Source organism: Rhinichthys klamathensis, unplaced genomic scaffold (assembly GCF_029890125.1).
Source record: "Rhinichthys klamathensis goyatoka isolate OS25496 unplaced genomic scaffold, OSU_Roscu_1.1 h1tg000040l_1, whole genome shotgun sequence".
Taxonomy (NCBI): Eukaryota; Metazoa; Chordata; class Actinopteri; order Cypriniformes; family Leuciscidae; genus Rhinichthys; species Rhinichthys klamathensis.
This window is the reverse complement of record NW_026606587.1, coordinates 3,996,939-4,011,535: the sequence shown is the minus strand read 5'-3', so window position 1 is coordinate 4,011,535 and position 14,597 is coordinate 3,996,939. Positions and strand designations below refer to the sequence as shown.

Here is a 14,597-nt window from a genome sequence, read left to right as displayed (position 1 = left end):
AGTGATAAACAAAATAAAGAAACAATACCAAAAGAAAACAAATACACTATCCTCTTCTGCTAAGCCTCAGTATCACCATTCAAATAAATCACATGCGGATATACACTGGCAAACAAATGAAATACCAAAGAAAGGGAAACAAAAAAAATGAGAAAAGATTACATAAACAATCAAAATGTCACTATTTAATATCACAACTAATAATATTTAAGATCGTTCAGGCTGCTTTGATGGACCAAAATACTAGCGTGTTAGTTTAATTTAACAGCCCATAAAACACGCATGTCCAATACTTCAACACCTTTCATACAGACCAATTAGGGCAGAAGTCGTTAAAGAGCTCGGCCAATACAGCGGTTCGAAACCGCAAACGTCCACTGCAGTCAGCCGTATGAACAGGACAATGAAACAGCGATAATTGCACCAGCTGCTGTGCATTGCGGCGCAAGCATATAATGAGCAGAAGGTGCATCGCATCCTTGTTTTTCCGCTGAGGAGCCGGACTTGTGACTCAGCCGTACAACGGAAGCTCAGAAACTGTGGCGAGGGGATACACGTTTTCTGTTCCCTTCCTCGGGGGAACGAGGGTTACCATACGTAACCGAGACGTTCCCCTTCGTCAGCTCACTATTACGTATGGCAAAAGAGATTCTGACGAATGGGGATATCTACCAAAACGCCACTGCTGCAAATAGACGCACATATCCAGCCCAGCGGGGCGGGCGTTGCAAGCCGACACTAAGAACGGGTCCTTGGCGCTACTGGCCACTGTGGGCGAGTATACTGGAAGATACCGGCTCTAGAATCTAGGGAACATGTTAGGTGTCGCCCAGCCCGCAGCTCTACAAATATCTGTCAGAGAAGGTGCCTTGAGGCAGTTCCCAGGAGGAAGCTACACTTCTAGTTGAGTGTGCTCGCAACCTGAACGGACAAGGCATGCCTTGGGCTTCGTAAGCCAAGGCGATGGCATCCACCATCCACTGGGCCATCCTCTGCTTGGAGACATGGACCTCTGCCTTTTCCTTCCACTGGCCTCCGTAACAGACGAAGAGCTGATCTGAGCTCCTAAAGCTTTGCGTTCTGTCCACGTATAACCGGAAGGAGCGGACGAGACAGAGAAAATCCAGGGCTGGGTCTGCCTGCCGAAGGCAGCGCTTGCAGGTTCACTACCTGGTCCCTGAAGGGAGTGGTAGGAACCTTGGGCACGTATTCAAGCCGGGGTCTTAGGACAACGTAAGAGTTGTCCAGCCCGAATTCTAGAAACGATTCGTCGACCGAAAATGCTTGCAAAATGAAAAAGCATGCTTTAGGTCATGCTTTCCCAATGACTAACCTTCAACTGCATCGTGATGTGCTGCGATAGCGGCAACATACACTTTGAGGGTGGAGGGAGACAGCCTTCGCTACAGCCGAAGGAAAGAAAGCACAACTCTGATCAGACATCTTCTGGGGTCTTCCCCTTGGGAAGAACACCATTCAAAAACAGGTTCCACTTCAGTGCATAGAGGCGCCTCGTTGAGGGGGCTCTAGCAGAAGTGATGGTGTCTACCACCGCCTGGCGTAGGTCACCTAGAACCTCCGCGTCCCATCCAGGGACCAGACATGGAGTTTCCAGTTTCGAGGCAATTGTTATGGCAATGCAGTTGAGGCCCCGTCCACTGACCTGACATTGCATGCCCATTGTACGTGCCCCCCACCCCGCCCCTGCCGGTGGCAGAGGCATCTGTGAAGACCACCGCATGCCTGGACACTTGTTCTAGGGGAACACTTGCCCGTAGAAACTTAGGGTCCGACCACGGGCTGAAGGTTTTGAGGGAGTGCGGGGTGATGTGCATCCGGTACGTGCCACTCTGCCACGCCCATCTCTGGACTCTGCTGTGAAGCCAGTGATGAAGCGGTCTCATTTGAAGCAATCCGAGTGGCGTTACTGCGGCTGCGGCTGCGGATGCCATATGCCCCAGTAGCCTCTGAAAAAGTTTCAGTGGGACCGCTGTCCTGCTCTTGATTGTACTCAAGCAGTTCAACACTGACCGGACGCGCTCCTCTGTGAGTCGAGCTGTCTGGTTGGCCAAGTCCAACTCCATACCGAGATAAGAGATCCTCTGCACAGGGGAGAGTTCTCCTCTGCTCTTGTCCCAGTTGACCTGAAGCCCCAACAGGCTGAGATGACGGAGCACCATGTCCCTGTGTTCGCACAACTGATCTCGAGACTGAGCCAGAATCAGCCAGTCGTCAAGATAGTTGAGAATACAAACGCCTTGTTCTCGGAGTGGAACAATGGCTGCCTCCGCGACTTTCGTTAAGTCGCGGGGCGACAGGGACAGCCCGAAGAGTAGAGATTTGTACTGATATGCCCATCCCTCGAACGCAAACCGTAGAAACGATCTGTGTCGAGGAAGAATTGAGACATGGATGTATGCGTCCTTCAGGTCGATCGCTGCAAACCAATCTTGGGGATGCATTCGAAAATGCGTTTCTACGTTAACATCTTGAATGTGAGCTTGTGCAGGGCCCGATTCAAGGTTCGCAGGTCTAAGATTGGCCGTAACCCACGCCTTTCTTGGGTACAATGAAGTAGGGGCTGTAGATCCCTGTCTTCATATCGGCTGGAGGGACCGGCTCGATCGCGTCCTTCACCAGTAGGATATCGATCTCTGCCCGCAAGACGGGCATCGCAACTCCGCACGGAGGTGAAGTGGATGCCCTTGAACTTGGGTGGGCGCAGGGCGAACTGAATCACATAGCCGAGTCTGATGGTACGGATGAGCCAGCAAGACGGGCTGGGAAGCACTAGCCAGGCTCCCAGATACCGTGCAAGCGGGACCAATGGGACCACAGACGTACCCGGGATGGAGCAACGAGGTGGAAGACAGGGACTCGGCTCGGGAGGCACTGAAGCGGCCCGAAGCGGAGTCTGAGTGTGTTGTGCCGCACTTACCTGGTTCGTGGGATGTATGTGGGAAGCCCTGATGGCGGATTTCCCCGCAAGGAGGTATCGGTCTTTGGACACAGTTGCATCGTCACAGAACGCTCCACCAGGGGGATCTCCACGTAACCCTTAGCCGCTCCGCCGTCAAGGGTAGTGAGGGAGGAAAAGACATCAGAACGGTTTCGGGCAGAAAAAGGTGCCGTCCATGCTCTGGTAACCTCTTTATGCACTTCCAGAAAGAAAGGCACTGGGGCGGGGCGCTGAGAACCAGCACGGGCTGCCCCGAGATACCAATTTTCCAGCCGCGAAGGTTCGGGACATGGTGGAGGGTTCCACTCGAGCCTGACACTTGCGGCGGCCTGGGAAAGCATAGCCGTGAGCTCTGGGTCTGACTCGAACAACGCTGACACACCCGAAGGCGGCAGTGCAGCCGAATCGTCATCCCCAGAGGACAGTGACTCACCCTCCAATGCAGCGGCATCTGATCATCCGGTGGAGCTCCAAAAGAAACGACTGGGACCACCTAGGACGGACCAGCGCGCTCTCTTGGAGGCTCCGCGGTTTGCTGCGTTACAGAGGAGTGAGGGACCCGAAGAGTTTGACTCGGTGGGTTACCTCTCACTGTGATCCTCGGGGAATAAGCGAAGGGGCTCCACCTCTTTCAAGGTATCGGAGTCTCCACCGTAACGCCGCGATGATCATGCTCCCACAATGATAATATGAGTCATCCATGACCGCCATTTCAGCGTACCTATAGCCCAAGCATGTGATACAGCGATCATGATCGTCAGCCGGAGTCAGACATTGGCCACATCCAGAAACACATGATCTGCGATGCATAGCAGCTGGTGCAATTATCGCATGCCAATGTGCATTGGCTCGTTTAGTTACACTCAAAGTAGATAGGCTCTCGAGCGAGATCCCCATTCGTCAGAATCACTTTTGATTATATATATAGAGTGTGTAGGATTAGGATGCACTGTATAGGAAAAGGGTATATTGTTCTGTTTTAGACTGAATTTAGATTGAGACTTTACATTCATTTCAGTCATAAATCAGTCTTAATCTTGGAAAAGATTTCTCATATCTGGTTGATGACCTTTTTACCCATGTTTTTATGACTTTTGTGTTAACACGGCATGATTGTGAACTGCCTATTATGAGCAATGATAAAGAATGATAAAGGATACATAGATATCTTCATAAATGAATATTAACTGCATGCATGTGTATGACTAAGGCTGCATGATTAACTGAAATAAAATTGAATTTGTGATTTGATAAAACACACAAAGCCATATCGCAAAGTCTGTGATTTAATGAAATAAATAAATGCACTGCATGTTTCAGAGTGAAGCGTGTTACAGTGTAAAAAGTGGTAATTCGCCATTGTTACCATAGCCTGTTAACTGTCAGTGTTGCATTTTTCATCCCAATTGCAATTTTTATCAGAAAAATTCCCCTTTTTTTTATTTTTTCGTTCAGCCATATGTATGACCACACAAAGTGTGTTTGACTATATTGCTCTGTTTTGTCCCCACAGAGGTTGTTAGGGAGACTACCGCAGCTCAGTTGGCCTTGCTGGTGCCGAAGAACATCTCTGCATATCCGTCAAATGGAGAGCGTTTCACCGAGGGCTACATTGACGTGTGGTGGATTGTCCATGATGGAGGCATGCTCATGCTCCTTCCCTTTCTTCTGCGCCAGCACAAGGTACACAAACACACATACATGTATCATGTTGGCAGAGTGTTCAGAACAATGTTTTATTATTGTTTATAGATAATAGTAGCTTGATTGTGGACAAGAACCGTACACCTCTGGCCTAAACTCTGCTTACCTAAACAGCATTTTAGGCATCAGAGGCGTGCAACCAACTCCAAGGCTTTTCAAAATTGAAGGCAGCAATTTACAGTATGCTTCATTTAAAGGGGACCTATCTATCTATAAATTACAGGAATGTCTGTCTGTCTGTCTGTGTGTCTGTTATTCGCATATCTCTAAAACCGTTAGTCCGATGGATTTCAAACTTGACAGGTGTCTTGCTACGGGCATGAGTAAGTGCAGTGCCAAGTTTGACGTTGTTTGGATTAGAAATGCAAAAGATATCGGTAAATATATTGGTAAAAGAAGCACACATTGAAGATGTTTAGATGATGTTTAGAAGGTTGTGGTTTAAAAATAAACATTCTGACATAAACACTCTGTCAGCTAAACATTAAGTCAGCTACAAATAAAAATGTCACTGAACTTTTGTTGTGTAATTGTAACAATGAGCACTCAAACACACCAAACCAACAATTACTAAAAACAAACACAAAAACAGATTTTGCACCGGCACTGCACTAGTTATGCAAAATTCACTTTTACATGGTGTTTGAAAACTGATACGTGTCCACAGTGTGTGTAAACAACCAGCCTGTAATGGTAAAAATCCACCCACTCCACATAATCCTCATAAATAGGTACAAGCGCCGCCCATGACTGGTGACGATCTGCCCTATAGACTTTATTCAAAGCAGCGCCATCTTAGATTTTTAACAGGAATGAAAGCAAGGCTGCGCTGGATTTGCACAAAAGTTGATTCTGAAAGATGGGTCGATACCAACATCCTACTAAAGTTCCCACATGAGCACCTGTACAACAATTTACATTTGATCATGACGAAACATGCTAATCGATAAGTTGAATAAAGTTAACTCCACAACAACTAAAAAAATTCATCATTCTAAACTTCTTCCTGAGTCTCTCCATTTGTGTCCGACTCCGGTTCGAACATATTCTGTAAGGCTGAACACCGCTACTGACAGTTTCTGACATTTTGGCTGTGTGAGATTCTCCAATTGTGTTGTTGCCGGAGTATTCAAAGCACAAGCTGTAAAGGCTCCGCCCTCTTCTGAAAAGGGGGCGGGGAGCAGCAGAACATTTGCATTTAAAGGTACACACGAGATGGCTTGTTTTTACTCACACCCAAATAGGGGCAAATTGGACATGCTATAATGAATGATCTGTGGGGTATTTTAAGCTGAAACTTCACAGACATATTCTGGGGACACCAGAGACTTATATTACATAGGCCTATTGTAAAAAGGGACGTAATGGGTCCCCTTTAAGATCTGTTGGATAGAATCTAAAGCAGCATTACATGCATCCTTCACACCGACAGCAATCCCACAATGCCATGCGACAAGCACAATAACAGTTTTTAATGGCAGTTGATATTTACATGAGTGTAAATTGTATGTACTACAAAAATATCAGTCAAAATGTATACACTACCATTCAAAAGTTTGGGATCGGTAAGATTTTTAAATGTTTTTAAAAGAAGTCTCTTCTGCTCACCAAAGCTGTATTTATTTGATCAAAAATACAGTAAAATCAGGATTTTGTGAAATATTATTACAATTTTAAAATAACATAATATGTAACATAATATGTAACATAAAAATATCAACATTTAAATTGTCCATATTTTAATATTTTTTCAAATGTAATTTATTTCTGTCATGGCAAAGCTGAATTTTCAGCATCATTAAACACGTCTTCAGTGTCACATGATCCTTCAGAAATCATTCTAATATGATGAGGTGCTGCTTAATATTTTTCAGGATTTTTTTTATATCATTTTTTACTGTTGTATTGTTAGAAATGTCTTTACCGTCACTTTTGATCAATTTGATATATCCTTGCTGAATTAAAGTATAGCTTTCTTTTAAAAAAGTCACTGACCGCAAACTTTTAAATAGAAACTTGTAAATAGAAATAATACGCTTGTACTAAAGGATAAATTGTATGAGCAATGGTGGGCAGAGTTATTAAAATTGGTTAACAAATTTATTTTATTTAAAACGGAGATGGCATTGACATTTTTAAATTAAAAAATGTTTAAATATGTTACACTATTTTATTCAATACTGAAAAGTATTAATAAAAACAGTTCCATTTTAATAGACAAACTATTTCACCCAATATTTGTTGTGCTTGTCAAAGTTTCTAACTATTAGCTTAATATGTCAATTTCAAACACTATAGAAATCACTGTGTGAATTGTGTCAAGTCTCTCATCGTGTGCTATATTTATGTGGAGTGGCTGAGCATTAATGGAGTTATGTAAAGTGTGGCAGTTGAGGTTTAATTTCAGTACTTTAAATCAATTGCTGCCTGTGAGGCTGCTCACTAGGGATTGAAACTGAGAACACATTCAGTTCATGTCTTTGAATGAGAAATACTGACTCGATTGCTATACTGGGCTGAGTTTCTTGAAAGCGTTGTAAGCCTAAGTAAATCGTAAAACCATTAGCACCAATGGTCTCTACAATCAACTTAGCTCAAAATGCATTTGATAGACAAACTATTTCACCCAATATTTGTTGTGCTTGTCAAAGTTTCTAACTATTAGCTTAATATGTCAATTTCAAACACTATAGAAATCACTGTGTGAATTGTGTCAAGTCTCTCATCGTGTGCTATATTTATGTGGAGTGGCTGAGCATTAATGGAGTTATGTAAAGTGTGGCAGTTGAGGTTTAATTTCAGTACTTTAAATCAATTGCTGCCTGTGAGGCTGCTCACTAGGGATTGAAACTGAGAACACATTCAGTTCATGTCTTTGAATGAGAAATACTGACTCGATTGCTATACTGGGCTGAGTTTCTTGAAAGCGTTGTAAGCCTAAGTAAATCGTAAAACCATTAGCACCAATGGTCTCTACAATCAACTTAGCTCAAAATGCATTTGATAAACACAGCCCTGGACAATAACTGTGGTTCAACTGTAGGTGTGGAGGAAGTGCAAGATGCGTATCTTCACTGTGGCTCAAATGGACGACAACAGCATTCAGATGAAGAAAGACCTGATGACATTCCTCTATCACCTGCGCTTTGATGCTGAGGTTGAGGTGGTTGAAATGGTGAGGAACAAAGATGCTTTCTTCACACACATTAGTTGATACTAGAAACCATCATTCTAACCTGTTCTTTCATTTAATTCAAGCATGACAGCGACATTTCAGCCTACACTTACGAAAAGACCCTGGTGATGGAGCAGCGATCGCAAATCCTCAAGGAGATGCATCTTACCAAGAACGAGCGTGAGAGAGAGGTATCAAAGAACAGAGTCTTCCCTTGTGAAAAATAAGTACATTTTAGCATACTTTAAAAATTTTAGCATACTTGCAATTTAGCATACACTTTAGCATACTTGCAATTAAATTAAAATGTTATAGATTAAATTGATATAAAAAATGCAATTAGCTGAGCTTCAGAGTACTATATACACACACGCACACACATATATATATATGCAGGGGGGGGGTAAAATTAACACCCGCCAAATAAAAATCAACTGTGGTGGGTAACGCTGTCAAATCACTAGCCAATTTGGCGTGTTATTATGTTTACTCACTTTGCTTGGGAAGTTCGTGTAAGCCAAATCTACGCGAATTTAGCAAATACTCAACTCGTGAGTCATCGTGATCTATTAAATACAGCATATTGTGCAAAATCTGCTAATATCTGGCTTATTCATTTGCATTGAAGGAATAGCAAAGATTAAAAAGCATTTGGTTAACAGAATCAAAAAAGACATTGTTATTTTCCAACATCCTACAGGTTCTTTGTACTGTATTGATCTGTCCAGTGTCCACCTAAAACACATTTTTGGTGAAAAGGATAAGAATGAATGAGGAAGGGAGGAGACTGCTGGATGACAAGATTTTGTTTGAATAAGAAATCCAATTTTTTATATATATGTATGTATGTATGTATGTGTGTATATAATTAAATATACTTTTATGATTTGAAGTACAATACTTCAATTAATTAAGAATTGAAGTACAGTAATGCACATTCAATACAATCAAACACTTTTTTTAGGGTCTACAGTTATATTTTTTGCTTATTTACACATCAAAATAAGTGTACTTTAAAGCATGACAAAAGATTATTAAAACATAATGATTTAAAATGTACTTTAAAGTAAAACGTTTCATTTGCCATTATTACATTTGCCATTTAATTACATTACTGCATTGCACTTAAAAAAAAAAAAACATAGGGTTAAACTTTATTTTAAGGTGTCTGTGTTACACTGTAATTATACACCTAAGTACAGAGTAATAATAATTAACTGCATGTACTTACTGTAGGGTTAGATTAGGATTAGGTTTGGTTAAGGGTTAGTTGCATGTAACTATGCAGAATTTATAGTTATTACTAACTACATGTAACGTAAAATAAGGACACTGTAAAATAGTGTTACCAAACATAGTCCTAAAAATGTACTCTCTTTAAGTACACTTAAGTTCCCTTTATTTCATTAATATAATTTCTGCAAGTAAAAATACACTTTTAAGAATTGAGTTAGGGTTACAGTTAAGCCTAATTAGGCAATACAGTTAAGCAGACTTATTTTTCACAAGGTTTATTCTAACAGACATCAATATTTCGCCGTTTGAATCAGTCTAACCGCGCTGATGTTGTCTCTTCAGATTCAGAGCATCACAGATGTGTCCCGTGGCTCTATACGGCGAAAGAACCCTTCAAACCTGCACCCCCAGAGGAGCATCGCTGAGGAGTCCGTGACAGGAGGTGGCGAAGAGAGACCCGAGGAGGAGGTAGCTGCTGTCTCTCAGTTTTGTCTCTGTGCATTTATCCATCAAGTGTGTGACTTTGTGCTTGTTTTCCAGTTGAGCTAATCACGCCTTTCCTTCAAGCCGATTAGATGATAACACGGACCTATCAGCCATGAAGATAGCATCTCTTCATCACTTTCTATTTTTGCAATTCTCTCTCTTCTCTCAGTCATTATCTACTAGAAAATCGTTCTCTTCTGTTAACACCCGGGCAGTGCATCTCTCGCCCTCTCTCTCTTTTCTTTATCCTTCTGAAAACAAGGTTACCGGAAAAGCGACAATTCTCACTTCTTAATTTTTGTTTCATCCCTCTCTATCCTCTCACTCTTTTTACCTTTCTCTTAGTCTGTCCGTCTCTCCCGTCCTCGACAGGTTCAACTCATTCAGGGCAAAAATGCCACCCCCACCCCCACTAGCCCCACCTCCCCTACCGCTCCGACACCAGTGGCCATGAGCCCCGGAGAGGAGGTGCAGATGACCTGGACGGACGAAACGGAGAAGACCAATAACCCAGCAGTGGCCAACCCTGAAAACATAAAGGATATGTTCAACATGAAACCGTGAGTCAAGAGAATGGCGGTCTCTACTAAGTATATATTGTGTCTGCTATAATAAATGAATCAAAAATGAGTTTTGAGTAAAAAAGGAAATATTCACTCAATCATTGTATAATTCTATTAGTTGAGAGTGAGATGTTAGTCAAACCTTTGCACAGAGATTTAGGATTTGGGGTTTTCTCTGATTTTAGTAACAACAATAATAATAATAAAAAATATTGACCCATGCTAATTAAGATGTTTTTCTTATGGAACATGTGTATGGAACTCGCAAACTGACTTTATAACTCAAAATAGAATTGCCAGATGTAAACTCGCAATTGTGAGATAAAAAGTCGCAATTATCTTTTAAAATGTGTTATTTTGTGGAGGAAACAACCCAGCAAGCAATTTTGCGTTTAAAAGACGTTGCATAGAACATGTCAAAGAAATGAAACCACACACACACCTTGTACTCACGGTTGACTTTGCTTACATGATGAAACACAAGTTAGTTTGGCAAAAACAACATGTAACCGAATTCAAGGTTATTTTGGCTAGAAGTAGGTTACTCATAGCTGGACTATATCGGGTCTATAGTTAACCGAGACGGTGAAATGACAGCTTGCTGGGAAGCTTCCATAAACAGCAGCAGTATGTTAAACTCTACTTTGAAACACAAACACTTCCATCATCATTAGAGAATTTGCGTGCGTTTTAATTGCTTCGCTCTTGTCACTTCAGATTACAAAAACAGTGATGGTTAGACTGTTGACGCCTGATGCTAAAAAAACAAATCAGTGAGACACGACACAATGGTTTACCGAACACATACAAGAACCACCAGCATGCTTCCACCTGACTTTTTCAAGTTGACACTCGACATGCTGATGGTTTTTTATTAAATAATTGCCCGATAAATATAATGGTGCATCCTTACCTTTGTAGTTACGGTTAAAAAAAAAAACTCACTGATGTTGTGTAATTACGTTCTCAATGCGGTTGAATTTGTGCTGTGTTCCTGTATTTCTCTGTTCACTGGGTTGTTCACTGTTATTTCCCCTTGCTCATGCCTCAGGGAATGGGAGAACCTGTGAGTACACTTTCAAGATAACACTAATGCTACTTCATTTGATTCCTTCACTTTTTTTTGTATGCTTCATATCTCTCTGATAAGCAGAAATATACTAAAAATGTTGTCATATCAACCTCACATGCACAAAAAAGTCTTTGCAATGCTCTTCATATGATGTGTTATACAGGAATCAGTCGAATGTCAGGCGCATGCACCACGCGCAGAGGCTCAATGGGGTCATTGTGAAGAAGTCGCAAGAGGCTAAACTAGTCCTGCTAAACATGCCTGGACCACCGAGGAACCGCACCGGAGAAGAGAACTGTATCCTTTTTTCCTCTAAAAAAATCATCTGTCATTCTGACTTAAAACTTTTTTCCAGTGAAGTTATTTCTTGCTTGTGTATGACAGAGACTACTCTCATGTAAATGTCAAAGTTTGCCGCTTAACTTCAGACACACAGACATGGAGTTCCTCGAGGTCCTGACTGAAGGTCTCAACAGAGTCCTGCTCGTGCGTGGAGGTGGACGTGAGGTCATTACCATCTACTCTTGAGGGGCTCAGCTCAACCACCAAATATTCCTCACCTCTCGTCCCTCACTGCATAAACGGAACGTCCCAGTAACCCCTACCTACACCATGAGCAATAACGCCCCAGCACATATCAGATGACTTTGCACTACATAGTCTAAAAAGACACCAGCTTAGTAGATGTCACTTCTTCCACGTTATTAAGTTTTATCCTTCAATCAGTCACTCTATCTTCCTCTTATTGGCTTCATTCTCACCTCATAAAGTCAACAGCGTAGATCACACACAGATGAGTAAATGATTGAGTTGGTCTTTGTTACTATATTCTGACTCATTTCCAAAAGCCCATGTTCTCCAGTGACACCCGACCAAATACTCTGATCCATCTAAACCTTATCTAATATTATATGTCTTAACAAAACATTTTTAAGGGACAGTCACACTAGATTTTAAGCATGCGAAACTTTATTTTGGGTGGACCTAAAAAAACAGTCGATTTTAAATGTTGAAAGGGTTTTAGTGACCATTACAAACCATCCAGCTTCTTTTAAAGTGTGTCTTTCATCTAAACTTGTGTTAGACTTCCATTCAGAAGTTTGGGGTCGATAAGATTTCTTAATGTTTTTGAAAGAAGTCTCTTATGCTCACCAAGGCTTCATTTATTTGATCAAAACAATGAAATATGCTGATTTGCTGCTTATTATTATCGATGTTGAAAACAGCTGTACTGCTTAAGATTTAAAGTATTCGTTGATGAATAGTTCAAAATAACAGCATTTATTTTTGTAACAATGTAAAGGTCTTTTTTGTTCAATTTTATGTGTCCTTTCTGAATAAAAGTATTAATTTCTTTAAAAAAAAAAAGATTACCAACCCCAAACTTTTAAATGGTAGTTTATATAGATGATTCCCAAACTAAAATGTTCCTCCACGGTTTAATGGCGATATTACATTTAAAGGGGTCATGACATGGATTTATTAATATTTTATTTTAATATGTTCCTTGAGGTTCACTTATAATGTTAATAAAGTTATTTATTAAAGTTATATATATTTTCAACCCTCATTCTGACCCTCTGTCTGAAATGATCAGTTTTTAAGGGGCGGCTCCTTTAAAGCTTGTCAGTGAACGACCACTCTGTTATGATTGGCTAACGTCATTGCATAGCAAACGGTATTAACTCCCACTCGCTATTGCACGTAGGTTAGTGTTTTGAAACCGTCATTTATAGACAAAACGTTATGAAGTCATGTACTTACGGTTTGTGATACAGCTGCTATCAGATTCAATACAGCTGATTGCTTCATCTGTCAATGAAAGTTTCTCTGCGAACTCTCCATTACGCTGTGCCTCATTTACAAAAGAAATGCTCAGAACAAACATATAATCCTCCGATACCATTCAAATAAACCATCCACGTGTTTCCGACACTGATCCTTCTGAAGTCTTCTGATTATAATAACAGAGGCAGTGATTATAGTTATAAAGTGATTATAATTTGCTTTTGACGGGACGCTCATATCCAGCGTGGGGCAAATGTCAGCCGTTAAGCGACTGAATGCCAGTGGGCGGGGCCTATGGTACAATGATGTAAAACTATTGGTCGATGTCTTGCTCTGAAGGCAGTCATATGCAAATGTTTGCCCGTGTGACATCACAGATCCCAATATCAGAACAAGCTGTTTTTGGAGCTTAATTAAATAAATGTTGTTGTTTTTTTTATAACAAGGAGGACGTTTTAAGCTATTTAGCATATCTTTTAATGGTACGAAGACCTCTTACATGTCAATGACCCCTTTAAAACCTCTATTGGTCATACATTGTATAGCTATTTGAATAGGCAGCTCAAATACTAGCAAATTATTAGGATGAATTATTATATAGTAATGAATCTCAAAATCTATTGTGATTGCCCCTTTAGGTTTTATATTTTGTTCCTTTACTATCACTCCATTGTTTTATTGTTCATCATTGGGTAAATAGAGTGGAATCTTTCTTTGTTGAAAACAAGTCTTCCAGTGTACCACGTAATTGTCTAAGGTGTGTTTTTACACCAAGGACAGAATTGACCAGGGTTTAATGTGAGCCAGTGTTTAATGTAAGCACTACTGGATCAATGACTATCAGCTTTGCCCTTGACCATCTGCATGTCCTCTGACTACATCAGCCTTTTAAGAGTCATATACTGTACGATATGAGAGGGCTGGACCACGCGTGTGTGTGTGTGTGTGTGTGTGTGTATATGTGTGTGTGTTTGTACTGGGGTAGATTTTATAATATTGGAGGGTTGATGGATATGTTCCTTTCCCAAATATGTTCACTTGATCCATGAAATGGAAAAATATCATCAGCAGACATGAATTATATATTGCTCAGTTACACACGTGTACATACTGTGGAGAGAGTCTGAACAGAATTGAAAACCCATAAATATTCCATAAAGATATAATCCTGAATAATCGCATTTAATAGTATAATTACATATATCTTAAGGGAATGTAAATAGAAAAAAAGGATTAGTATTTATATTTCAAATATTTATTTACAAAGAAAATTATTTATTCATTCAGCAATTTTTGATCGATTGTAATCATGGGGAAACATGGTATATGTACATCTCTTGCCAAATCACAAAATAAATCGTGCCATATGAGAGGAAAAACATTTTTATCAAAAAACGAACCAATCTTTGCATTTTCATAAAGAAAAGGACAGTGCTGGGTCACGGCATCATAACATACAGGATCATGTGTCTGACATTTCCAGTTACTTTGTAAACCAGATGCAGTTTTATTCTAATGAAATCATCCTTTTTCACCCAATCAAATTTGTGAACAAAAGCATATTTTAACTGCATAGTATTTTAAACTCATGTCTAATGTTTGTCATGAATGTCT

General features: G+C 40.7%; 1 protein-coding gene across 2 annotated transcripts in view; it reads left to right on the top strand.

The window, feature by feature from the left end:
- slc12a5b (solute carrier family 12 member 5b) overlaps positions 1-12,505 on the top strand; it is a 70,609-nt gene extending 58,104 nt beyond the window's left edge. Inside the window, exons 19-26 of one of the 2 annotated variants that reach the window (XM_056246662.1) lie at positions 4,473-4,642; positions 7,707-7,838; positions 7,922-8,029; positions 9,417-9,542; positions 9,906-10,120; positions 11,175-11,189; positions 11,359-11,492; positions 11,632-12,505. In XM_056246662.1, the coding sequence (XP_056102637.1) occupies positions 4,473-4,642; positions 7,707-7,838; positions 7,922-8,029; positions 9,417-9,542; positions 9,906-10,120; positions 11,175-11,189; positions 11,359-11,492; positions 11,632-11,723 (992 nt within the window). In that variant the 3' untranslated portion in view covers positions 11,724-12,505. The remainder of the gene's footprint in view (positions 1-4,472; positions 4,643-7,706; positions 7,839-7,921; positions 8,030-9,416; positions 9,543-9,905; positions 10,121-11,174; positions 11,190-11,358; positions 11,493-11,631) is intronic. The other variant, XM_056246663.1, reaches the window with a different exon arrangement.
- Positions 12,506-14,597: the final 2,092 nt, after the last annotated feature.